Below are 26,926 nucleotides of genomic sequence, written 5' to 3'. Positions count from 1 at the left end.
ATCATGGATTGCTGTGTTCAGCTATTGGGTGATCAGGCACTATATTTATTTTTTAAATGTTACAGTTAAGAAATCACGTAGCATTTTTAATTTATTGTGATTTTCAGCTGTCATGGCAACTGATGACAAATGCGAAATGAATGGAAATTGGTGCTCCCATTTTCCCAAATCTTTATGTGGGAGGATGCTTTCCCGTTAATCAGTTTTGGAGGCAGCGAGGTTCAAGATTGGCTGGAAAGTTCCGGTAGCGATAGGGCAACAACGGGCAAAGCTGAATTCCTCGCCCAGATGCAACAAAAACACTTGAGCCGCCAAAGAGTGGAGTTAGTGAAATTTGAAATTTGAAAATCGCTCTGCAGAGATGCGGTAATTTTACATCATGCTTTTTTCACTACCTATGGCCGTTTCAAAGTTATGAAAAAGATATCAAATACCTTTTTTGACCTTTCATTCAACAGGGTACTGGCAGCGGAAATTTTGGTCTTCCTAATCATGGTGAACATAATAAAAAGTTCTCACATAAACTTGAAATCGTTCATGATGCCCGAAAATAATTACTTAGGTATGTAACTATAAAATGTACACAAAGATGCTTGCTTATGATGTAATATCTATTTATATATAATGTATTTGAAATAATTCTGATGCATATTTATGTACAAGGTAACAAGCTATGGATGGTAATATAACAAACATTTAAATCTTCGTCTTCATTTGATATATATATATATATATATATATATATATATATATATATATATATATATATATTACTCGTTCTAAACCCGATAGAATATTTTTGCTACACACAATGTTTGTTTTTCCTTGCAGGAAAATTATCAAAACTCATAGAAGATGAAGAAAATAACATAGCCCAACTGCAGGATGAAGAAATATGCAGATCAAGTGCTTGTAAAAACACAGGTTAGTGAACCAATGAGTTACGGAATGATTTGCAGAGTTATGCCTCGACCAAGGACATTTCATCGTCAGATCATTATAACCTCAGCAAAGCATGGCGTCGAATTTTCTTTGCGATCTCTAATTGTGAATCACTAATTGGGAAATCTGAAAGAAATTATATCACTATTTGTAAGATTTGCGTACTGGAATTCTGTGTAATACCTTCCTCATTTCCGATTTCGTTCGTAATATCAGTTAATTTTGAATTTACAAGGTGTGATCTAAAAAAGATAGGACTGATTTTATAACTTCTTTATTTCGACGGATACAGCTTAATCGAACTTGTCGCCCTCAAAGTACAACCCTTGGCCGAAAACACGCCTTTGCCAACGTTTCTTCCAGCTCTCGAATCCTGCCTGGTAAGCCGCCTTAGGGATCCTCTTCAGGGTCACCGTATAATTACTTTTAATGTCCGCAATACAGTCGAATCGGCGCCCTTTCAAAGCTGATTTTAACTTTGGAAACAAAACAAGTCTGATGGAGCAACGTCTGGAGAGTAGGGTGGCTGCGGGATCACGGAAGTTCCCGTTCTGGCGAAAAACGCTGTCACGATCAGCGCCGTATGAGCCGGTGCGTTATCGTGGTGGAAACGCCATGCATTGTTTCTCCACATGTCCGGCCCCTTTTGGCTCACTGGGACCCTCAGCCTTTTCATAACCTTTAAGTAGAAATCTTTGTTGACGGCTTGACCTTGAGGGACGTATTCGTAATTAATCAGCCCTTGCCAATCGAAGAAGCACACCAGCATGACCTTCACATTGGACTGGGACATGCGAGCTTTCTTTGGTCGCGGGGAATGAGGACCTTTCCACTGAGAAGACTGGGCTTTTTTCTCAACATCATAACCGTAAACCCAGGTTTTGTCACCGGTTACGATGGTTTTAAGAAACTCTGGGTCGGCATTGGCTCGATCCAGGAGTTCCTGACTGATGTCCACACGTTTTTGTATCTGTTCACCAGTCAGCACCCGCGGGGCGAATTTTGATGCTGCGCGCGTCATGCCTAAAATGTCTGTCAAAATTGTCTGACAGGATCCAAAACTAATGTTCACTTTCTCGAATATCTCCCTAACAGTTAAACGGCAATTTGCCCGCACCAAATCGTTCACCAATTTGACATGGTTGGAGTCTGTCGAAGTGAAAGGCCGCCCCGTTCGCGAATTTTTCATCTGTCGAGATTCTGCCCGATTTAAGACGACTGTACCAATCAAAACACTGGCTTCAACTCATAGCTTCATTAACAAAGGCTTGCAGAATCAGTCCAAATGTCCCCGTAGCACTTTTGTCAAGTTTGAAACAAAATTTCACGCACACACGCTGTTCCTCAAGCTCCTTCATTGCTGCGGTTGCACGCGGCGACGACCAGGTCAAGACACGTACCGCTGCTGCTGCGTAACGACTCGACGTAAACAAATGCAACACCTCTCGTTTTAGTCGTCAGATGTGTCGCTAGATGGGTAACTGTCTCGTTTCTATCCGTTGAACGTTTTGCGCAGAATAAAATCAGTCCGGTCTTTTTTGATCACACCTTGTATGCACACACATGTACAAAACAACAACTCTCTAAATGACAAAACTCTTCCAATGTTGAAGTCGTTTGATTTTTTAATTCACCAGCGACAGTTGAAGTGATCACATTTTGTATTGTTTTTCAAGATAGAAAAATAGGTGACACGTTCGAAAAAATTACGGATTAAATCGAAGAAGACTACAGAGAAAGTAACTGTATTATTTTCCCAATCTTCACGCAGCCAACGAAATACTGATGAACATGAATCGGTCCGTGGATCCTTGCGAAGACTTTTACGAATTCGCCTGCGGAGGTTGGATTGCGAGAAACCCGGCGCCACCCACAGAGGCACACTGGAACCAATTTGACCTCATCAACGAAAAGCTTGACTTGCAGCTCAAAGGTTTGTGAAGTAAATCATTAAAGACTAACGTTTAAAATCAGATAATTTAGATAACTCTGATGACAAATTTTAATTAAATTACCAAAAGCTTCGCGCAATAGAAAATCAAATAGTTATAGTTTTTTAAAATAGGTACTGATAGAAGTCCAAATTTATTTATTGAAATACCTTCATTTTGATTTTCACGTATGCCATAACTTTTGCACATCAGATAATACTTGCCAAAAGTAAAAACCTTCAAACATTACTTTTTCAAAATATCTCCACAGACTGAAGATTTAACTTAGAACCTATTCTTAAAATGACCAGTGTCTTATGAAAAGCACTATCCGCTAAACTCGGGTTGTGAGATTTTCTGGGAGAAGACTTACGATACTTGGCAAGTCAGAGAAGGCAGAGGGAGATGATCGTTGGCAATAATCCTCAATTTGGAGAGTTGTATAGCGATTATCAACAAATTAGGGGTATATATTCCTCAGAGAAATTAAGTTAAAAGTGAAGCTGGTATTATCGACTGATCCTAAAAAAGACAAGGAGAGCTAATTGTTACAAGGATTTTACAGATTATAGTTGAATATTTTTTTGAAAAAACCTCTAGAATCTCCTAAAATGATCTCTCCTGTCACTTTGAACAGAAATCGTCGTGATAATAGATGTAACCCCTACACTCACATGCCACATTTACCTAAGAGTAAATATCTATTGGTTTTTATGATAAATTAGGCAATTGATGGTTTTCCACGGAAATAAAATACAGAAATGGAAGCCGAAATTGTGCATAGGTAAAAATAGGTGGATTCAGGGTCGACTTTCACATCTTAAGCGCAATGTTAAGGCGCGAGAGAAGACAAATCAGTATGACTTAAAATACAATAGTTTACTTAAAGTCAAGTTTATTCTTTTATGCTTGGTAATTAAGAATGAGTTGTGACCGAAGAAAATAAATATCACGAAAGGAATCTCTGGAAAGCCATGGTACCCTCGGTACCATTTACATTATGGATACAGCAATATCAATATGAATAGTGCATTCAATTAAAATCATAATTTTATAAGTAAGACAATATAAAGCAATCATCCTCAACTTAATACAGCATTGTGGTATGAATTAAGTCAGTTTGTTTTAGCATCAATCGATATGTTTTAAACTTTTCAGTTAGAAATGAATGGTATCCATCACCTTTTGCTATATTTCTATTTTCCAAGAGATATTTGAAGAGGAATACAGTGACGCAGATCCGGGACCGGTAACCTCAGCAAAGCAGGCTTACAGGGCATGCATGGATGAAGGTTAGTGCCTCTCAACCCCAAAGATCTTTTAATTATTCAAGATACTAAGTTTTGATGAGTCATATGACGAAATAAAATTTTTTTTGAGTCTGAAAAATGATGCAAACGAAAATTACGATCTTAGAATCAAAGTTTTACCTTTAGTAATGACGGCTACTCTTTGAAAGAAGAGTCAGTACTGACTTGAGCAGACTAAGATATTTTTGAAAATACGTCTTTGCTAAGAATAATTCGGAAGATTTATCCAAATATGATAATGGGGTGTTTTCAGTGCTGCTTGTCATTATTAAAGTTATTTATATCTACCTTCCCAAAGTACATTTTTTAGATGAATCATCAAAACAGACGTGATGTTAAACTTGCCTTAGATGTAAGACAAGTTAATTTTCCAAGCAAGAAGCATAATACATGTAATATGAAACGAAATAACAAAACAGCACGAATACGCTGTACCCTGCGAAACAAATTCCTCAATGCTTAATGACTGGAAATACATTTTCGATGAATTACGCCTCGGGAAGTGTTATTGGGCTTGCAAAACACAATATTACATGTTTATTGCAGATTTCCCCCGCATTCGAAACGCCACGGGCCACTGTCATTTTTCACAATATTCCACACGCCAACGGAAAGACGTGTAGCGGGGGTGTCAGGACAGCAGTCAGGATAAAGCAAACATGGTCCGTAGAGGAATGTACTTCAATATGCTTATTTTTCACTCGGTTCTAGTCGTTAATTGCGCGAAGGGAAAATCAACGCTTGAATTTTTTATACTCGAAAACCTCTCCGTTTTTGTCAACTTCATCCGACCAGCTTACGCAGAGAACGGCTTATCGCATTATTAACTCGATGCTACCTATTATGTCACTCGATAGATACTTTTTTTATATTTTAATTTAGCTTGAAGCCTTCAGGGGCTGGAACCTCAAATTTTGTGGAACTATGAGCGGATTCGCGTCGTCTTAAACCAGTTTTTTATCAGTCGGGCTTTGTTATCTCTTTTTTCCCACAGTAGTTCAAGATAGATTTTCGAGTGATCCAGGGCGCAGTCTGCAGAAAACTTAGTTAAAACTTCACTTCTACCTTTAAAAACCCCACCTAACACGACACTATATCCCCATTAAGAAGTAGTGAGCATATACAGGTAAATGAGTAGTCGCAGCGCTCTTTAAAATAAAACATTTTTCAGCTCTATATACGAGGGTCATCCGGAAAGTAGTACCCGTTCGTGAAATAAAGACACAAAAGTAAATATTAACAAACATAAAAAATTTTATTTGAAAGAGGATACTTTAAACTACTTCTCAACATAATCTCCAAGCAAATTAAGGCATTTGTCATAACGTGTGACAAGTTTCTGTATTCCTGCTGCATAGTCCTTCGCCGCCAGCTCATTGAGATACGCGAGGGACCCATCTTGCACAAATTTTTGCATAATGCAGATGGTGTTTAACAATTTCATGAACAATTGTTCGAGAAACATTGGGAAAATGCTCACAGATGTCATCAATTGTGACGCGCCGATCGTTCCTCACGAATTCGTCAACTGAGCTCACCAGTTGGTCTGTAATGACAGACGGTCTCTCCGAACGCTCATCGTCGTGTGTGTTCCCCCTCCCCATGTTGAAGTTGCGACACCACCGCCGAACAGACGACTCGTCCATTACATTGTCTCCATACACCTCCTTTAATTGGCGATGAATATCACATGGGCGAACGTTTCTTGCATTGAGGAATTTAATCACTGCCCTCACTTCACAACTGGCGGCGTTCTCAATTTTTTTAAACATTGTAAACAATCACAGAAACAACACAGGCAATGCTAGCGTCACGCAACTTGGCTCAGAGAAGGCAGACAAGCCACTGAAGCTATCTGACCTCGTCCAGCGGCTACTCGCGTCGTCAGCACTTCATGCGGCACGAACGGGTACTACTTTCCGGTTGACCCTCGTATTTTCTACTTCCCTTCATTCCACCCCACATGACTACTGTTTTATTACCTTTACCCAATATTCTCCCTCTGCCGCAATATTCGGCGATCCACTGCCCCTCAATATGCCCTATATCCACTTTCCCCGATTACTTCGAGGCTCGCCCTGCCAACACTCGCCCCAGGTTAATTCCGATATGACGGCTCAAATATTTTACGGGTTGAACTACTGTCTCATTCGAATGTGTCACTAGTTGCGTCTCTTACTCTATATTTCAATTGCATCACTACTCATTTTTTGGATTCAATAATCTCAGGTGCCATTCAGTTCACCAAACGTAAACGGTGCGGTTCGTCAAAATTTTCTCACCCACGGCTTCGCCAAGGGAATCAATCGGGAAAGGAGATCCGCTCGATTCCCTATTCTGATCGGTTTGCCGTTCCCTTTGGGCTTCTCAGAGAGCGTTGAGCGCGGCGGCTTGCTCCCCCTCATCGAACTGCTCGACGAGTTCGGTGGATGGCCGATGGCCCAGGGGACATGGACAGAGGAGCACTTCGACTGGCAGGACATGGTGGCCCAGGGGACCCGGCGGACCGCTGTCGCCCCGCTTATATTCGCCTATGTGTACTTGGACCGGAAGAACTCCAACCAGAGCGTCATCACGGTGAGTTAAGAGAGGTTTATTCTGAATTCTTCATGCTGCTTCGGGAGATCTGTCGCGAAGGCTGCTTAAGTGATGTTACTCTAGGAAGTGCGTACGCAGTGTGGAGCCTTAACTGTGGATTGTGCTTATTTGGAGACAACACCGCGATATTTTTTAAGTATCGCGATACTTTCACACCTTTAATATTGAAGGGCTTCATCATGGTAGACGACAACACGTCATTTTCCCGCATTTCTGTCGGCTGGAAGAAAGAGGACAATTAAGAACATTGAACGACAGTTTTATCATTATTTATGCTAGGGGGATCAACAGACTTTTTGGGATAAACTGCTGATATGCCGCGGCACGAACAATGCAAACATTTAATTTAACTGCCGGACGACGGAATACCTCGGGGAGCATCTTTTGCCGTGGAACTCCAGTTGAGTCTCCTCTCCGGAGGATGATGCTATTGAGACTCTTTTAAAAAATTAAAGCAACCGTTAAAGAGGAGAACACCGATAAAAATTCTAACTTTAAATTTGCGTTCATATGGTGGTGGCAGTGACCCTTTATTTGGGATAATTGACAAGAAGATAAAAATTGAACAAATAGGCTTACATCACAGAAAATTGTTATTCTATTGGCGCTATGGAATCGACTACTCCCGGATACACAGTACCTCCTCTACCTCATTAATTACTGCGCCGGGCAGATAGATTTTCCAGGAAAGTTCACGATTAAAATGCACTCTTGATCGAGGCTTGGTTGGAGATAGAAAATGTTATCCAAACTTACTACCTATCCTATTCACTCCTAGGTTGGTGGTATCCCTCTCCCATTCGTGGGTGGGATAGTCACTGTTTAATACGTTAATTTAGTTGAAAATGTGCCATTGCTTTTCACTAAATAGAAAATTTAATTTAATTAGCTTTGCTTTTGGGTGCTCTGACGATTCACGCCCTGTTATTACACCGGTGTCTAAAATGAAAATTTTAAATTCATATTTCAACATGATAATACTTAACAGGATTTGAACAATTCATCTCGGGGATATCTTTCGAGCGCAAAACCTAGCATCCAGAAAGATTGAATACGCCTCGTGAAAAAGAACACGGCTATAGATCGATACTGGCAATGACAAAAAATTGGACATTCGTAAAAATGTCTTATTTTTTTATCTATGCAAGCGGATTTTTTCTACGTCATTCTTTTCAAAAATTAATATTTAAAACCCAAGAGTGAATAGCTAAATGAAATTACTCCTGAATAGGTATCGAAAACTGTTTAGGCCGTGAGCCAAAAATCAAGAAATATTTTCGTTGATGGTGTATGATATTCAATGTATGAACTGTTTAAGGAATCACTTGTGGATAGCATAATCCGAAATCACGCCTGAACCAACACTTTATCGAATGCAAGGTCTCACCTTGCGTCATTTCGCATCCTATCACCAGAGAATCTGTGTGTGCATGTCCTCATCAAATGAATGAAAGCAACACAAGTGGCGACTATTAAGATTCGAATCGCTTTCGCCATCCCTTCCAGGTGGACCAAACTTCGCTGGTGCTACCGCGATCGATGCTCGTGGAACCCCTAACGTACAGCAAGCAGATCGAGGCTTACCGACAGTGGGTGGCCGCCTCCGCGTGGGAAGTGAGCAAAGCACTGCGGAACTCGACGCCCAGCTCGAAGAAAGCCGCCACGAGGTCGCGGATCGCCGTGGAATCATTCAATCTCATCGAATTCGAGATTGAACTGGCCAAGGTGAGCGAAAGGGGCTGGAGTGGCCTGGTGAGCATTTTCCGGCGGACCCGGTGCCCACCGACCCTAAGTGTTAGACGGTATGATACTTTTATCTTTCGCATCACCTATTCAGTCTCCCATGACTAGGGTTGCCATACGCCCTGAAAGAGTGGGATTATTCTGATGTTCATCATCAATGAAAGAGCCCTGACCGACCGGAGAAATGAAAATGTCCCGAACTTGGAAATTGCTGTTACTCGTTATTATCGTCATCCCAAATAGCATTAAACTGATGCTTTGCTACGAATAGCTAATATTTATCACGACGAAAATACTCGGAGCTATTTTTGTTCTACTGCCGATCGAGAGTGAAATTACGGCCTCCGTCTCCTATTGCTTGAGACCCTACTTGAAGCGGTAATGTAGCGCCCTACTCACGGGGCTATCATGCCACACCCTAATAATTCATATGAGCGCATTGATTACCCCGTCAAGTTCCATTATCGTCCACTAAAAATTATCACACAATTCAAAGTGGCAGTGAAGAGACCAATAATTAATTTTAAAGATCATTATTTATGCATGTATGTTTTTTGAAGCGCGACCACCGTTTACCCTCCAGGGTACTGTCGAAATGACATCTTCAGCTGTAAACTACTGAGACTTCAGCGGGCTAAAGTGATGCCTTAGTTTCGTGAATGATATTTTGATGAGAAAGGTTCACTTAGAACTGATGAATGGTTAAACAGCAAACGATAATGTACGTAAAAAGGTATATTCGCACCCTTTTACCCCGCTCTTTTACAGCTACACCACGGCGAAGTAGTCGCAGTATTGTTTGCAGTAGGGAAAGTGAAGAGCAGGAGTGCTGATGTCTTTCAAGTTATTTAGGATCGGTTGACAGTTATACATTACTTCTGCATAATTGCTGCGAGTTTATCGATGAAATATTCGGACAGTTTCCCAGAGTTAGGTTTTTCGTTCGGAGGTGAAAAGAACCTAGCGTTTACCACACGAAATCCGAGTCGGGATCGAAATATAGTATTTCACAAATCTAACCAGGGCCCATGACGTGTAAAAACAGAACACCACCATCTTTGAAAATCTGGTATCCTTCAAGAGTAAATGAAACAATTGTAACATTTCTTCATTGATTCCCGGATTTATAACAGAAAAAGTAATTTTGTAAAGATAATTTTTCCTGGTTGTTTTATGACTGTCGGGTTAGAACTGAGTGCTCATCTCCTCTTAAGAAATAGACCATAATCATCTATTTCCACCCTACACAGGCGCTAAGCTCCAGGTCATTGACTTTTTTCAACTTATCGTCAGGAGAACATCCGGCGGATTATGACCTTTCCTCTTTTTTTCTATGACGTAACATAATAGAGAGAAAAATGACATACGCAGTGTCGCCTCTCGTAAATTAATATATAACACTATACTATATTTCTGAAAGCATAAACAAGTGTTTGACGGAACGGCCAATTACTTCTTGCGTAAAAGCCATTGCATTCAATACAAATGTAACGCAAGGGGGAGGTAAACAAAATAATAACAGACACTATAAAGGAAGAGAGAAAGCAATTGAATTGCATACACCATGTGACAAAAGAAGAAATGATTAAAGGAAAACTATAATGGAAGCCTAAAAGAGAAAGTTCAAGGAGTAAGACTAGTGCTGACTGGCAAAATGAAACAAAGGTACGAATCTAGCGAGATGTCAGTGGGTAAGAGAACTAAAGTGAACATGGGAGAATAGTGGGTTGCAAAGGTGGGTGTAAAGGTGGACGGGCTGAAGTTACCAACTTGTGAACAGAAGAGTAACTAATTAATTAATTTAAACGATATTTTAACCAAAAATAAAATATTTTTCACTTGTACATTTCCCAAAATTACCCTTCAAGAACTAACTGGTTGATACTAAGAATAATAAATCCCCCGATTGTTTTTGCTTGTTGACGTTAAAACGACTGATCTAAATGCACAATTTTGACTTTCGGTTTCCTGACTGCCATCTTCTTTCCAGATTTCCACTCCCAGCGAGGAGAGAAGGAATGCCTTCAAACTTTACAATCCCATTATCCTCCGAACGCTCCAGAAGTGGACGGACACGGCCGAAGTGGTGCATCCCCACGCCCGCATAAAATGGAATCGATTCCTCAGCCACCTCCTAGCAGGCGTGACGAGCGTTGGACCAGACGAGAGGATCATTGTGAGGGAGGTCGATTACATCTTCAGGCTTTCAGCATTATTGGACAGGACCCCCCAAAGGGTTATCGGTGAGGCCATTATATTCACGTGACCGTTTCACCACTGGGGGGTTTCCCTATAAGCCGTCGAGGTCAATCTCACGAGATACCTACAGAAAATGAAATGCCCAGAAGGTTTACTCACAGAGCTCATTTTTCATTCGTTAGCTCAGTGATAATGCGGATGTACTACACCCGAATTGGGATCTTTTGGGAAGATAATTTCATGCATTGAAAATCCAAACCTTGTCTCTAATAAATACTGTACAGAATAGACTTTGAGGCAAGTTAACCCGGAATTTCATTGGCACAGAAATTTGAAGCCGAAACGACACTAATAGCTAAAAACGTGAAATGCCGCCGTACTGCCACACGATAGGAATAACATCACATTCTTCGAATTAATTATCTAGATATTGTTATAAGATTGATATATATAAAAAGATAAGATATATATATATAAATATATATATATTAATATATATATTAATATATATATATATATATATATATATATATATATATATATATATATATTAATATATATATATATATATATATATATATATATATATATATATATATATAAGATAGATAGAAAATATCTAATCCATTCTTACGAGCTTGCAAGTAATTCATTCAAATTTATATCAAGCAAGGAGCTTACGCAACTTCTGAAGGTTACCAATTACAAGTTTAAAAGGGTATTTTTACTCTCCCCAAGCTAGGCTAGGAATAGGTTTGAGTGAAGGTACAGTCGTATCGGATGGTTTTAATCTAGGACAATATCAGGCCAACAGCTCAGTGCTTATTCCCTTTACAAAACCTTGCAAGTACTGTGCTATACGGCACTTAATGTACTGAATTCGGTAAAACAGAAGTAGACTAATAATAGCCAACCGAGTTGGCAAGTCGACCACTCCAGCCCTCAAAAGTATGTGGGCAAAGGAAGAAAAGGTAAGAAATAAAAGACAGAGCTCGCAAAATATTTAAAATAACAAAACCTATGCTATATTACTAACGGAAGGAAAATAGCATACATGTTAGTAACATTATTTCCACATGACTTCTTGAAAATTGCATATCCCATTAATGAAGGATGCGTACGCTGAAGTACTTTCCAATAATGTTTATAGCATATGCACCGCACCACAAAATGGTAACTATCTACAAATACTGACTAATGCGTGACAACGTTGTTGCCAGCCTTTGACTTCTCCCTTAAAATCACAACATATAGATATCAGCAAGGCCCCTCCTTCCGAGCCACATTCCTATAATTGGATGGTGCATTACATTGTTAGTAATAAAATGCTACGATTGTAGGGCCCGGAAAGATCCCGAGTCGATTAATAACCTATTTTCTTTTGAAAATGAAGGTGCGTAATCGGTGGAAAAAAGCCTAGACAAAAGTAACAACTATGTACTATAGTTATTTGTAAATCAAACTTAATAATAACCGCACATCCGAAACGCCGATGGTCATCGAGCGCTTATTATGCAGAGATCGTACAACAGCTGTGTTATGCCACACTTTTTGCGGCACCATGTCCCAATCTCGGCGAGATCTCACAACGCGAAACATGCTATCTGGTTCAGGGTCGAGTCCTCGGCACCCACCGTACCAGATTTTCAGGGGGCAGCCACGATGCATGGGCGTCAGATTGGTTGCCTAAAACACGGGATGTCCAACGTGGCCGATCACTGCTTAGTAAACGGATGGGGAACTACTTCTTAGGATATTTTATTTCCCTCAGGAGGAGGGAGATACCGAGAGTATAAGGAGCGGAGAGAGGATGGCTGAATAGGTTAATGCCGACAAAGGGTTTCTCTCTACCCTCCCTCCATTCCTATAGCATCCTTACCCTACCAGGTTGCCCACCCATCTTTTCTGGTGCAAATGACCTCAGCTGTCGGTCACCTCCCCTGATACTCGTGATTACTACTGAATAGAAATCTGGTGAATCCAGCATTGGCTTTACAAGGAAATTTGTTTATTTAAGTACCCTGCCAGCCACCGCTAGGGTAAGTGGCAGGGGGTGAAGGTACACCAGACTAAATTTTACCAGAACATGACATTACCGCGGTCGGACAATTTTATTATGATCCCATATCGTTCGTGGAAAAAATAACTTAAATCTATCTGTTCTACCCTCGAGTCTCTCTAATATTATTACCATGATCTCTCTTACCGTAGTACGATGGTGGTAAGAATACATTTTCAACATCGCTGCTAAAGAGACCTTCCAATTTAGAGCTTCAATCTGTCATTTAACCTTCGCTCCGTGATTGATTTCTACCCTAGCTGCTCTAATATCTTGGATACGCTCCTAAGTGTATCATAACAACGTTTTACAAATCTAGCTCCCCCACGCTGCACGCGATCCAATTCGGCTATCAATCCAACTTCGTTAGGATCCCATATACTTGCAGCATATTCTATATTAGAGGCCTAACCAGCGACAGATAACATATCTCTTCGACATTTCCATCACATTTACCCTGTTCTCTTCTAATTAATTCTAATTTTTTACTGTCTTGTCCACATACTCCCCGTATGTGTTTCACCCAGGAGAGATCGTGAGTGTGGGGAACGCCTAGGTATTTAATTGAGTCTAAACATTCCATTTCGGTGGACCCAATACAGTAGGTGTTCGGGAGGGAGCTCTTTTTCCAAAAATTCTTCACTATGCACTTTTTTTAAGTTTAATTGTAATTGCCAAGCCTCGCACCAGCGTTGTATAGCATTAAGGTCATCTGAAAAAGCTGCTGTGTCCTCAGGATCACGGACATCACGGTAAACCACTGCATCGCCGGCAAATAAACGTATCTTACCAGTGACTACGGAGTCAATGTCGTTAACGTAAAGTAGGAATTAAAGAGGTCCGATGACACTCCCCTGGGGAACACCTGAAGTAACTTCTACTGCATTTGAGCTAACTCCACCTGTCACTACTCTTTGAACCCGACCATTCAAAAAGTCTTAAATCCTACCCCGGATATTTTTATCAATGCCATGTGCGTCTCGCTTTGCGAGTAGTTCACTATGAGGTACTTCATCGAAGGTTTTCTTAATTTCTAGAAAAATCGCTTCCACTGGAACATTGCCCTCCCTCGAAATAAGAATATCATGAACAAAAATAGCCAGTTGTGTCTCGCAGGACCTACCTTTTCGGAAACAGCCATTAATAACTCTTGATTATCGCGGTGTCTCATGATCGAACTGGCAGCTATATGTTTCATAACCTTGCACAAAATGGATAAAAGGCGCTATTGAGACTACTGTATAAAGTTACGTCGTACTGCTAGTGTATTGCCTGAAATAAATCCGGGTTTCGATCATCATTTGAAGGAAAAATTCACCATCCCTGAGGATTAAACCTGGGCCCTTGATTATGGACACTTGTCACTGCGCTGAATCAACCCTCTTAATATTTGCTACAGGCCCAACGTGAATAGCATTTGACCAACTCTTGCAATGGTCAGCGAGTTGTACGAAATGTTGGTAACCGAATTAAAAGAGAGCATGATTTAGATAGATTTGTGGTGCATAAAAAGCCAGAACGGGATATTTGGAGTGAGCTTTCTCAAGCTTAATGCCACTTAGCTTCCAAGACATCATTCGCGTACCAACGATTGCCAAACACCAAATCACATATTAACACAACCTATCATACTAATTCTAAGAAACTGCGGAGAATACCGAAACAGTAACTTCAATGGAGTCATCCGCTATTATGCATTAAAAATCACGGTCAAGGCGAAAATAACTTTGGAATACATAATTTTCTGTACTCTTTGATAGGTGTCCCATGTCCCTCCATTCCTCCTGTAACCATTAGATCACCTTCCCGCAGAAGCATAGAGTACAACGCAAAGACGAGTTCCTATGCAAAAAAATAAGAGAAAAGTCATTTTAACAGTAAAATAGGAAATTCGGAAACACTTAATTGAGTGTGTGCATATCCTTGACGCTCGATAACTTGCTGCGGTCGAATTTTTTTGAAGGACGTACGGGTGCATTACGCTGATAAGCGAATGGCAAACATCCGCTCATATTCCAAGAAATTTCGGGATAAAACTCTTTTAAATGAAAAACCTTGACATGAGAGATTTTGAAAGTGTCCTCGCGCGGGTCTATAGGAAAGGCTAATCGTCTAAAAATATTACTTTGCAAATTATCAAGAGGAAGAGATTTTTTCTTGGATTTAATTGTATGCATACATTTTCGAACATCAATATATGCTTTTCTAAAATTCCAGTATGTCAAAATCGGTGAAAGTTCCACCAACTATCCATTTACTCTTAAGTCGTTGGTACTATGTTTTATATGAAGTTCATATGTTCCGTATAGCGACGCCTGAGATATTGCATAGACTTTTTGATATATTTTTCCATGAAAACTGGAGTTAGACGTAACCGAATATCAAGATGAGACTTTAATCTCCATGCCTAAAAGCATAGGAGCAAAACAAAAAAGAAAATGACATTCCGGCATCAAATTTTTGTGTGTAGGTTACGGTAAATCTGAGCTGAAATTTAATTTCGCTTGTGTGTTTTCTGGAGAATTTCAAAGGGTCAAAGGCACCATATTTTACTGAAGGAATAAAATCTTAAGGAATTATAGGCGCCATGATTAGTCGACGCCATGAACTTCCGGCACGTCAACTCTCACCCTGATGAAAAAAAGGATGGGTTTAAAGGGGCAGAAAGTAAATAGCTGTTCTACGTCTAATTACAGGTGGAGAATAATTTACGAATTTTCTTCGAGCCCGCCATTGTGCGTGACTAATGACCGAATTTTAAAGTGGGCTCAGATGTTCCATAACGTGTCTCAGTCCACCCCAAAACCTGACTGTATAATCCAGGAGCAGTGTACTGCCATTGACAATTGTACCAACTACCGTAACCCTAATGGCCCTGAATGAATTTTAGGCTTGATCATACCTTCTGCAAGTGGAATGAAAAATATCATTCTTTTGTCATTCTAATTTCATTTCGAATTAAGGTGGTGGATCCACTGAATGTACTCGTATGTAATGACAACACACACATCAAGTCCATTCGTGAAATCCATCATGAAAGACCATTGATTTGACTTCTTTTATCAGATATGCACTCATGACCAAGGTGATTCTATGAGTCCAACATGCTCCGTGTACCATTAAAATACATGCAATGATTGGTTTCCCATTTTCAGAGATAACTCTGATGCAATGCGGAGAAGAGACCTACAACTTTTGTCTTTTGAAGCAAATACATGCAGATCTAGATTGGCAAATAAGAATTTGAGCACGAACAACACTTATTTTTCATGGCCCCTCCAATCACAAGGCCATTTCATTGAAATTTTTGATAACTCCATGTTTGTGAAATAATGATCACATATAATATTTTGATTCATTCAATTTAAAAATTCTGCTTGCAGTAAATTATATCCCAGGAAGTCAGAAGGGAAAATCTGTGAAAGCAGTTAGAGAAATGTTGGGTAAAATAGCAGTTGAACCAGAGAAGACTCGAGAGAGATGGAAGGAATATTGAGTAACTGTATAACAGAGACATAAGGTCAGCAGAATTAGATATAGAGAGAGAATATGATGAAGATGAGGATAGCTTAGGTCCAGCCTTATTCAAAGGAATGAGAGAAAAGGCATTAAGGAAATTGAAATCAAATATGTCCGTGAAGGTAGACAATATCACGGCAGAACTACTTTAAGGTTTGGGAAAAGGTGGGAGGAAGAGGTTTTTCTCACTAACTCATAGCATTTAAGAGAGAAGAATTTGGCTGGAAGGCTTCATCAGAGCAGTGCTAGCCCCTATTCTGCAAAAGGGACAGGCAGCCATATGCGAGGACAACAGAACAATAAACTTGATTGTGCATGGAGCTTAAGAGATTCTCAGGATCATCGATAAGAGGATGGAGAGAAGGGGAAAAAATACTTATAGGATCACCAGTTTGAGCTCAGGAAGGGGAGATGAATTCATGATGCCATGCAGTAATGTGATCAATGATAAAGAGGAACATAGAATACATTCAACATGTATCTTAGTAGATTTCAAAACGTGTTTTGAAAAGAGTGAATTTGGTTGAATTAATTAATGCATTAGAGAAAATAGGAGTAGATTCGAGGGATTGGTGACTAATCCATAACTGTGCATTAGGCAAATCCTCAGGTGTGTATGGCAGATAGAGGGTTGGGATGGTCAGTGTTAGGAAGAGAAGTAAGGATTGCCATTATCACCTGTACCATTCAATGTATATTTTTTTGGAAGTGTTCAAAGAGGTATGGGAAGAAATGGAAATATGAATGAAATTCGGCATGGAATTCAGAAAATCAGTTAGGCTTGCAGATGATCAACCTTTTTAGTTTTCCAGTCAGCCAGGGGATTGCAAGGATCGCTGAGTGTACTGGGAAGTCAATCTGATAGATATGGGATGAGAATTAATGAAAACAAAACAAACATCATGCAAATTTCAAGAAAGAGAAAGGCTAAGTTAAATATTAAAGAAGGAGTTCATAAACTACAGCATGTGGAAGAGTTTACATATCTCGGCAGGGTGATTGATGAAAATGGTCTAAGCAGTAGGGACATGAGTTGAAGATTTGCATTCTGCAAAGAAGGTACCACAAGGAGGAGATAATTGATTATAGGAACACTGAATAAGGATGTTACAAGAATCTCATCAAAACCTTTATATGGAGTGTAGTTTTGTATGGTGCAGAAACATGGTCACTGAAGTAGGATGATAGGCACAGTTTGTAGGCTTTTGTAATGTGGGTGTGGAGAAGTGAAGTGCTAGGTATTGTTAGAGAAGAGGGGATGGTTGGGAGAGAAATAAAAGAGGCTGAAATGATGGATTTGATTGACAATGGGATGTTGAAGACTGTGATAGAGGGGGGGAATGGTAGGCAACCATGGAAGGGGCAGGAATAGGATAAGTATGTTGGGCAGTATGAATGGAGGAAGGAAGTATGCAGAATCGAATAGGGGCTTATTATAGAGCTAGATGTTGGATTGTGTTTTGCTAGAAGAGGCAATGAAATAGTCACTGTACTGTTGGTTAGCTTTTGCCCATCAAAAATCTACCTTAACTGGTAGGTTGCTGATAAATAAAACAACATGATCCTAACTATATGACCTCGTGTCAATTTCACCAAAATATGGGATTCCATACCATGAATATGTTGTTTATGAATCACAAATCCACTAAATGACACTACAAGAGCATGAAATCAAATTGGCATATCATTCATTTTCACTAATTCCTGTATGAAATGTATTATATTTGTCATTCTGGAACATTTTGTCAGCCCAACACTCATTACAATCAAAGCTTATGAAACCAGTAACTACTTGTCAGGGACTTTTCAATGTGATCTAATTATTAAAAATGGATACATATGGTTTTTATTTGGTTTAGTGATAATAACCGTTATGTTTTTTGTTGTCTTCGGCGTAACATTAGCGTAACATACATTCAGCATTGGAGGGCATCATCAGTCAGGTGACTGATGATGTCAAACATTAAAACTTAGGTTGTGTTATAAATAAACAAAGTGTGTGAGGAATTAAAAAAGTTACTTTTTACATTTTAATAATAACCATTATGTTTTGACTACAGGATGACCAAATCACAGATGTTTTTACAACTCTTGCTGATGCATATGTTAAACAGGAATGATTTTAGAAATGCAATCCTTTATAAAATCCCAACAGAAACTGCATACATCAAAACCTAACAGAATTTACAATGTAACAATTTTAGACTGTAAAAATAATGTAATGCCCACTTAGGATGACACCGCTAAAAGTTACTTAGATGGCATCTCACGCAGTTTCTAGGAATCTAACAAAATTTGCTTGAGGTAATATTTTTATATTCTATTTTTATTCAAGACATACATCACGGGTACAAGTCTCCACCAGACTATTCCCAACAAAGAGTAGACTTTAGCAGAATATACGTGAGAAATATTTTGTCTGCAATGACAAAGCCATCAATACTCCATGCCATATTATGAGGCCTTAGAGTCACAGGACTACAGGTATGTAGTCATAAGTCACATATACATGTAATCGCAAGACTACATTTATGTTCCAATTTATCAAGAATTTATGGAGGATTTTAATAAGAGATATACAGAGTTTCCTTCCATAATCTAAAACAGTTTTGTTTACCAATGTCTACCATGAAAGGGACCATTGTGATGGGTATATATATTGCATCATTTTCAATATTTTTCCTCAACTCAATTTGTTAAAATAATTGACTGCAGACAGGAATGTTCCGCATTCATGTTCTGGAGTTACCCAGATAATTTCAATGCTCAAGAGAATATTTGGGGTCCGCCTTGATATGTGTTCAGGTTTTAGCCCCTGGCTTCTGAGAAAATCAGTCCAAACTTCTAATTTAAGATGCACCGCCACAGATTGATTTAAAAATTCCTTCCTTCATGGCAATTCAGTCAACTGCCATTTTCAAAGGATTACTTATGCATTTACGACCATGAATTGATTTGTGAGTCGGTCAATTTCATGAAAATGCCATCTCATAGTTTGAAATCAAAATCTAACAAAAATTACTTTTCTTTATTTAAGCCAATTACCTGCATTGGAGAATTGTTAAATCTCTGAGCCGAGAGACAACACAGCGCATGCGTGACTTAGCATTTGAGTTTGATCGAGTCCTAAGTGGAATCAAAGAAGACCAGCCTCGCTGGAGAGACTGTGTACTTCGTGTTGGAGGATCACTAAGCTTTGCAACTGGGTACCAGTACGTCCACCAGTACTTTGATGTTGATGCAAAGAATTCGGTAAATAAATATATACTAAGAATGGCCAAGCCACAACACATCTGAAATATTAATACTGACTTCCACATTCACTTAAATCTAAAATCTATGATTTTTTCTAAAGTTGGAAGCTTGTAGTTATGGGAGATCATCTTACATTTACAGCCAAGGTATTTAACATAAAATAATTTTGCCAAAACAAATTGATGGAAAAGAAAGGATATTTTCATATCTAACATATCCACGATGCATGAATGAAACAAACGGAAATTTAAGTACAATTACTTTTTCATGTTCACAGAACTCTTGTCTACTTTTGCAGTGCTTTCAAAATCAATAAGCTTCTCAAATGGTCATCTTAAACCAGCACTGTTGTAATAATGATTAAACTGAAAGTATACAAAATAAAGCAAGTGGCATAAGGATATCAGTTAGGTTGCCAGTAGGGTGACAATTGGGGGAGAGGGGGAAATAGGATAGGGGAGAGCCAAAATACATGTGAAGCTTTGCAATTTAGCATTTTCTTCCCCATTTCCTTCATTTTGAAGGGATGCCATTTTCCCCAGACATATATTGTTCAATGATTTAAAGGCTTGGGTCAGCAAACTAAACCTAAGGTGTACATTAAATACATGAGTATACCCAAAATCCAGAGGGGTACATATAACCCATCATTGACCATACCTACTAGCAACCCTAGGTACCAGTTCGCAACAAGAAGCAAAAGTGCAAATGATAAGTACAATGGTATAACAGTCAAAGGCAAATGCATTGCTTCCAAATTGACCTTATTTTATGGGTAAATTGTTGAAATACTATTTTCATAAATAGTTTTAACAATGCATAAATTCAATTCTACATTATTAGTTCTAATGTGTCTTCAAGACAAAAGCAAACAAAGAAACTTATCTAGTGACTGTTTGCTCTCATGGTATTTTAATAGCGAACACAAATTTAGCCTGAACGATTTTCAGCCTACACGTTTTTGCAATAATTGGCCATAGAAATCCTTACTATGGATTGAATAAGAGCTTTAGTTTATAATCACGGCAGGAGGACAATTAATTACCAAAAAAAGAGGTGGGGGTAAACAATACCCTTGGATCAACCTTTGCTTCATAGTTTCAATTCCAAAAATAATTATTTCATCTTTTAAGATCTATTAAAAATTCTTGTATGACTTCATCATTTATCTTACCTGTTCCTTCATATTCTCAATTTTCATTTGGCATTAATTGTTTCTGGAGCAATTAACTATTTCTTAAGTTTATCTAAATCTGTCATTTACAAACAGGCTGATAACATGGTTGAACACATACGCGAGGCATTTAAGGAAGAAGTAGGAAGACTTACATGGATGGACCACGAGACAAAAGAGGCTGCACGTCAGAAAGCAGATGCTATGACTCAGTTCATTGGTTATCCTCCCTGGTACAGCAACATAACAGCCCTTGAAGAACACTACAAAGGGGTATTTATGAGGAGAAAATTTCAGTTTGTTATCATTGTAATTTGTGGATAAACTCCATTTAATTTTAAATGCCTGCAAGAGAATTTTTAATATGTTCTAGTTCATTATATTTTAGAGATGATCAAGTTCTCAACAGGTATCAGAGGAATGCATAGGGGCCTACAAAACTCTTAGAAAAAGGAAGATCAAATAATTATGGGGAATTGCTCACGAGTCCCACTTTGCATTTTTGTACATTATATATTTTTACATGAGTTGGTTAGTAAAAATACCATCAGAGATATAAAAAACTTTGTTAGCATTTATATCACCAAGCGATCTGCAACGTTGCATATTCATTGGGACTGAGATTATTCCTCATCTGAAGTTCATTAACATAGAGTAAACAATATGAGAGGAAATGAATGAATTTAAGCTCAGTGAAAGATCATTTTAATGCAATCACAGTAATGTGACAAGGAGAAATTTTAACATTTCCCATCTTAAATATCTTTGCTAAATTGTCAATGACTCAAAAATTATTTTAGAATCTGTTATGAGATAGTGTGATCAATATGTTTCATTCAGAATAAGCTGAAACTAAGGTATCCCAATAAAGACCTTGATTTTGGAACAAAATCATCAGATGATCATAAGCCACACAAAAGTGTCCTAAGGTGCATTTGCTTCCAACTCTAATGTTACCTTTTCAATTTTTAATATTTAAAGAGATATACCTACTTTTTTTCAGTTGACTGTGGGGAAAAACCATTTCAAAAATGTCATCTCCGTCACCACTTTCCTTGTGAGACAAATGATGAAGAAATTAAGGGAACCTACTGATCGAAATGAGTGAGTTTTCCCAGTTGATGAGAATAGATGGTCTGGTAAAGCTACAATGAAGGTACTAACGGAACCATCCTTATGTGATTCTAATGGGAGGGGACAAGAATCAAAGTGTACTCTCTAAAGGAGAGACCAGACCTGCTTAATACATTCTGATAGCACTTATCACATTAAAATATGTACTCATGTCAAGCCTTCCATTGCATGACCACTAAGTTTTCATTCATGTCATTTGTACTCTTACATCAAATATAACTTCACAAACTTCCCAGCTAGTAAAAAATCACTGCTGCAATGGCTTTTTTATCCACCGTCACTAAAGCATCTCCAAAACAAATAATGATTTCTCACTGAGAACTTGGTCTCTATAATTTTCATTGGCCATTAGTAATGATTAGCACTAATTTAGTTGCAGTGAACCAGATACTAGCCATAACATTTTTGCAGCATTCAGCCCTGGTTAATAACATTACATTATAGTGCATATATAAGAAATGCTGGCAACCTAATTCGGGAGGGCATTACAGATCTAGGTCTTCATATAATATTTAGTAATCTATTTTAGGTACTTATTCAACAATAGTTTAATAACCATAACATTTAAGTCCCTAGAAATGGGCCAACAAAGTTATCCAGAATGTCAACTCATATACCAGCTGACTTAGATATCAAGCTATATCCTAATTTCATTTCCAAATATTATTTTAGGTGGACCACTAGTCCAGCAGTAGTTAATGCATTCTACAATCCTCAAAGAAATTCAATAAGTAAGCGTGGAAATTCAATGAGTATAAAATGACAGCATAAATCTCGATAAAATATATCTATTTATTGAATCAAAACTACTTCATTTCCTTACAGCTTTCCCAGCAGGCATTCTTCAGTCTCCATTCTTCAAAAAAGGCCGATTGCAGTGAGTATATACCAAGAAGTGTAGAATATTACCTAAAAATAATAATTGATGAAAACAGTATAATATTAAGAAAATAATAATTATGGTATTCCTGTCCAGCCAATTTTTTTCAATCAACCTTTTCAAAGATTAGCTGTGCATGTATACTCTGCTACTAGGTATACATTTGAAAATAATATTTTTAAAACCAACTGCATACATGCAATAAGTATTTACTTAGCTATGTGGCAATTGATTGTATATATAGATACTTTGCTTTGACTAAAAAAAATATGCCCTCATGGAAAATCATCAAAATTACTTGCCATGTTCTGTTAAATCTCTGCTTAGGGCTTTGAATTATGGCAGCATTGGAGTTGTGATAGGGCATGAGATAACTCATGGATTTGATGATATGGGGCGACAAAGTGACCTTCATGGGAATTTGGCTCAATGGTGGTCAGAGTCTACTATTGAAACATACCTAAAAAAGGCTCAATGTTTCATTGACCAATATGGAAACTACAGAGTGCCAGAACTAGACAGTTTGCTGGGAAGTGAAGTAATGGTAAGGCAAATATTAATTACTTCCACTTAATGTCCCAAATAAGGCACCCACATTTCCAAAAGATAATATTCTGGACTCAATCTCTTACCAGTCAAATGGTGTCATCACACAAGGAGAGAACATTGCTGACAATGGAGGAATCCGGCAGGCCTTTCTTGCTTACCATCGATTTGTACAAAAACATGGCCCAGAACCTAGGCTGGCAGGTTTGGAGGCCTTCACACCAGAGCAGCTCTTTTACTTGGGATTTGCCATGGTTAGTACTCTAAAACTTGATCCCTAGTTTCAAGTTTTATCAGTTTATATTTCATACTCTTTAGCATATGGTACAAGGGTATCCAATTCAGAAACTTCAAATTTTGAGGGATGAAATAAAACCTAATTATAAAAATTATACCATAAGTTTTGAAGGGCACTCTTGAGGGCAGAGATTGCACATACTATGTGATCACAAAATTAAGGATTAATCTTAATTCAGGCATGGGGATTACCATAACCATGCTCTATTTTTAGAGAATTTGGTGAGAATACAGGTATCAGTCTGCATTAATCAGAGCTTCAACACAATGTATTTCCCAATTTCTTATTTTAATAAAACAAGAAACTGGAAATAAATACAACATGAAGAAAATAGACCAGTGATTAATATCTTTGGGTCACATTTAAATTAAGAGTTTTTAGAGCTTCTTTGAGAGATACAAAAGATGTAAAGTTCTAAAGTAGGTGGGGAATAGAGGTGGAGGTGAGTAGTGCATAGGCTGTTTTAAACAATTAATAGACAGAGAGTTACTAGTGGAAGAAGTTTTAGCCATACTTTTTCTATGACTTTACCTTCAAAATATAAATGAGCTTACATGCATGCACTAACTACAATCTAGGAATGTTGAAGGCAAAGAGAGATGGATTATCTAGAATGGAGAAATTCCTACACAAGGAGAATTAAGTGAATCAAAAATTCTGACTTAAACCTCATCTAACAACTGCTTCCCAAATTACTGCAAACAAAAAACCAACACAAGTCTCTTCTCCTTTCCATATCACAAGCAATACAAATTGCTTCCTTCTGCTGGAGATGAAGCAAAATTCCAATAAAAATAAAATTAAATACATATGGGAAGCATTCAATGTTCATTATGTAGACTTAAAATCACATTTGTAGACTTCCACCATTAAGTCATCTACTGATCATGGCTTTGAGAGTGTCATTTTTAAGGTGTTTAAACCATTTTTAGTAGAATAAATTGTGTGGAAGTATGCCATGTGATTTTAATGCTTCATAACGAACTGCTCTAGAGCCTTTCTTCAATTAATTATTTTATTTTTCTTCATGCTCCAGTTATAAGCAATTTTTTGAACACTCACACAAACATTAAAAAAGTCCATGACTTTCTCCTGCTGGAAATATATGGATATGTACAGAATAAGTAAATGGCTTGATGAATAAATGATTCTTTGACAAATCATTAAATTTTACCATCAACATTCAAAGCGAAAATTCAATTGTGACTTGATTGATTTAATACCACAGGCAATGAAACCTTCCTCCAGCAATATGGAGTTTTCCCTTTACTATTAGAAGTGCAAAAAATCTTTATCCATCCAGGAAGAGCTTTAGAGGAAACTGGGTAAAAAGTAAGAGTTGATGAAAGCAATATTATAATTTAAAGAAAAGGTTAGAGAAAATATTTACTGATATGGAGCATACTTTTGTATAGCCCTGAAATACTGAGGACACACATAGATGTTTTGGAGATGTGGGCACAGAGAAATATTGAAACAATAAAATGGAAAAAAAATACTTTTTACAATATTCCAAATTGCTGCTACACTTCTAGCCACATTTCTAACCTCGATCGCAGTTTTTGTGAATAACTCCAAGAGGTTTCAGAAGTCCATTCTTCACGTGGCTATACAGCATTATGGTACAGCTGTCTCATGTAACACTGAAATATATGCATGATAAATATTTCCTCCAGCATGCTCACCAAGATTTTTATTCACATCCTTGATGTTTTTTGGGCTACCCCACGGTGGCAAACTGAGCTACTGGGTATGCATACATGCAAAGAATTTCCAGAAACTAAATACAACTTCTTTGCCTACTTTACCTGTACAAGATTTTACCGAATAAAGAAATATCAAAAAAAGAACATAAATACAGTTAAGTAGCATTCTTGAACAAAGGCACAAACAATTTCAATACAATCTGGGGTGGGAAGAATACGGAGATTAGCCAAGCAACAGGTAGTCCATATAGTATCAGGGTCTCATATTACTTTTCTCCTTACAATATCCAAATAATTTGACTGTTGAATTATTTACCAGGGAACTGGGAAATACTCCATTTAAGCCACGAATTCAGTACAACCACATTCATTACATCAGGAGTTTTTTTATATCATATGCTTGTACCAAATTCAAAGGGATTTAGGAAGTTATCATTATTGCCAGGATTTTGTTGCATGGCTAACTATTGCAAATTTTAGTGCTTGTTAAAAGACTGAGAACATAAGAAAAGATCATTAAAATGCATTAAATCATTCATAAATTTCAGAGTTATGTACTTGCTAATGTCCTGATGATATTCTGAGAGATGTTCAAAATTTCCACAGCCACTCTTTCATAGATGTCACAACAAGCAGAGCATGTACTTTCTGCAAAGACATGTATGCATACAAATTATTACATGACTTTCAATTCTGTCTTTCAAAGGTGGTAAAATTTACATGGCATCCTAGTACATATTAACATTAAATCCATTGTAAATATAAAATGAACATACCTACGGTCGTGAAGCAATGAAAACAAGATAGCCAGGACCGTGAATTTGATTGGCACTTGGTTATAAAGGGGGTGGGGGAATAAAACAAAGTTACAAGTAAGGGGAAGGATAGGTAACACACTCGGCTATCTCGTTTTCATTAATTCCATTGTCTGGAATGAATACTTCAACTTGAATTATCATATGTGATATCTAATGCCTTGATGTGTCTTGACGTGCCTTGTTATATTTAATATAATATGTCATTTTAATGCCTTAATGTGTCTTGACGTGCCTAGTCATATTTAAAGCCTTGACGTGTCCTATACTATGTGTACAATTTTTTGTATGATGCAGTCTCTGGACAATTAAATTTATTATTATTATTATTAACTTAAAAACTTTTATTAATTTTAGGTATGGTGCGAGTCATCAACTCCAGAGTCATTGCTACAAGAGGTGTTATCAGATCCCCATAGCTTACATCGATTGCGTGTGAGAGGAACTTTATCCAACTCAGAAGACTTTGCGAAAACTTTTCACTGCAGCAGCGGATCCACCATGAATCCCAAAGAGAAGTGTATCATATGGTAGATAATTAAACCATTGCCAAAAATTATGACGTGCTTTCAAAAACATTAACCATGAACATCAGCCTTCCTATTATATGGACTGGCAGACAAACAGTACTGTAAAAATGGGGAAAAATTGTAGAACTCATGAAAACTTTTGTATCATCAGATTTGTATAATTTTAAAATGAAAAATGTTTGCATATCATTTCAAACACACTCAGAACCTTGGGTACATTTTCAATATATGAGAGTTTTATGCAAAGAGAAATTCCATCAAAACATATCTCTGATTTTGCACATTGA

The 26,926-nt window shown here is 38.0% G+C and overlaps 1 protein-coding gene across 1 annotated transcript; it reads left to right on the top strand.

The window, feature by feature from the left end:
• Positions 1 to 855: 855 nt before the first annotated feature.
• Positions 856 to 26,835, top strand: LOC139692457 (neprilysin-1-like). Its single transcript, XM_071590672.1, has 14 exons — positions 856 to 924; positions 2,714 to 2,875; positions 4,082 to 4,165; positions 6,555 to 6,760; positions 8,288 to 8,533; positions 10,515 to 10,767; positions 19,339 to 19,553; positions 20,827 to 21,003; positions 21,734 to 21,834; positions 22,537 to 22,595; positions 22,690 to 22,741; positions 23,072 to 23,288; positions 23,380 to 23,544; positions 26,467 to 26,835. Exons 2-14 carry the CDS (start codon positions 2,728 to 2,730, stop codon positions 26,641 to 26,643), a joined length of 2,100 nt encoding a protein of 699 aa, XP_071446773.1. The 5' UTR covers positions 856 to 924; positions 2,714 to 2,727; the 3' UTR covers positions 26,644 to 26,835.
• Positions 26,836 to 26,926: the final 91 nt, after the last annotated feature.

This window comes from Hetaerina americana, unplaced genomic scaffold, assembly GCF_022747635.1.
Source record: "Hetaerina americana unplaced genomic scaffold, ioHetAmer1.1.p SCAF_4, whole genome shotgun sequence".
NCBI lineage: Eukaryota > Metazoa > Arthropoda > Insecta > Odonata > Calopterygidae > Hetaerina > Hetaerina americana.
Note: the sequence above shows the minus strand (reverse complement) of the source record. Positions and strands in the feature narration are given on the sequence as shown.

Excerpts from the sequence above, each read along its gene's own strand:
- LOC139692457 (XM_071590672.1), top strand. The coding sequence starts at position 2,728 with ATGAACATGAATCGGTCCGTGGATCCTTGCGAAGACTTTTACGAATTC. Across the intron at positions 2,876-4,081 it reads GCTTGACTTGCAGCTCAAAG|AGATATTTGAAGAGGAATAC; the intron begins GTTTGTGAAGTA and ends CTATTTTCCAAG. Across the intron at positions 8,534-10,514 it reads AAAGGGGCTGGAGTGGCCTG|ATTTCCACTCCCAGCGAGGA; the intron begins GTGAGCATTTTC and ends TCTTCTTTCCAG.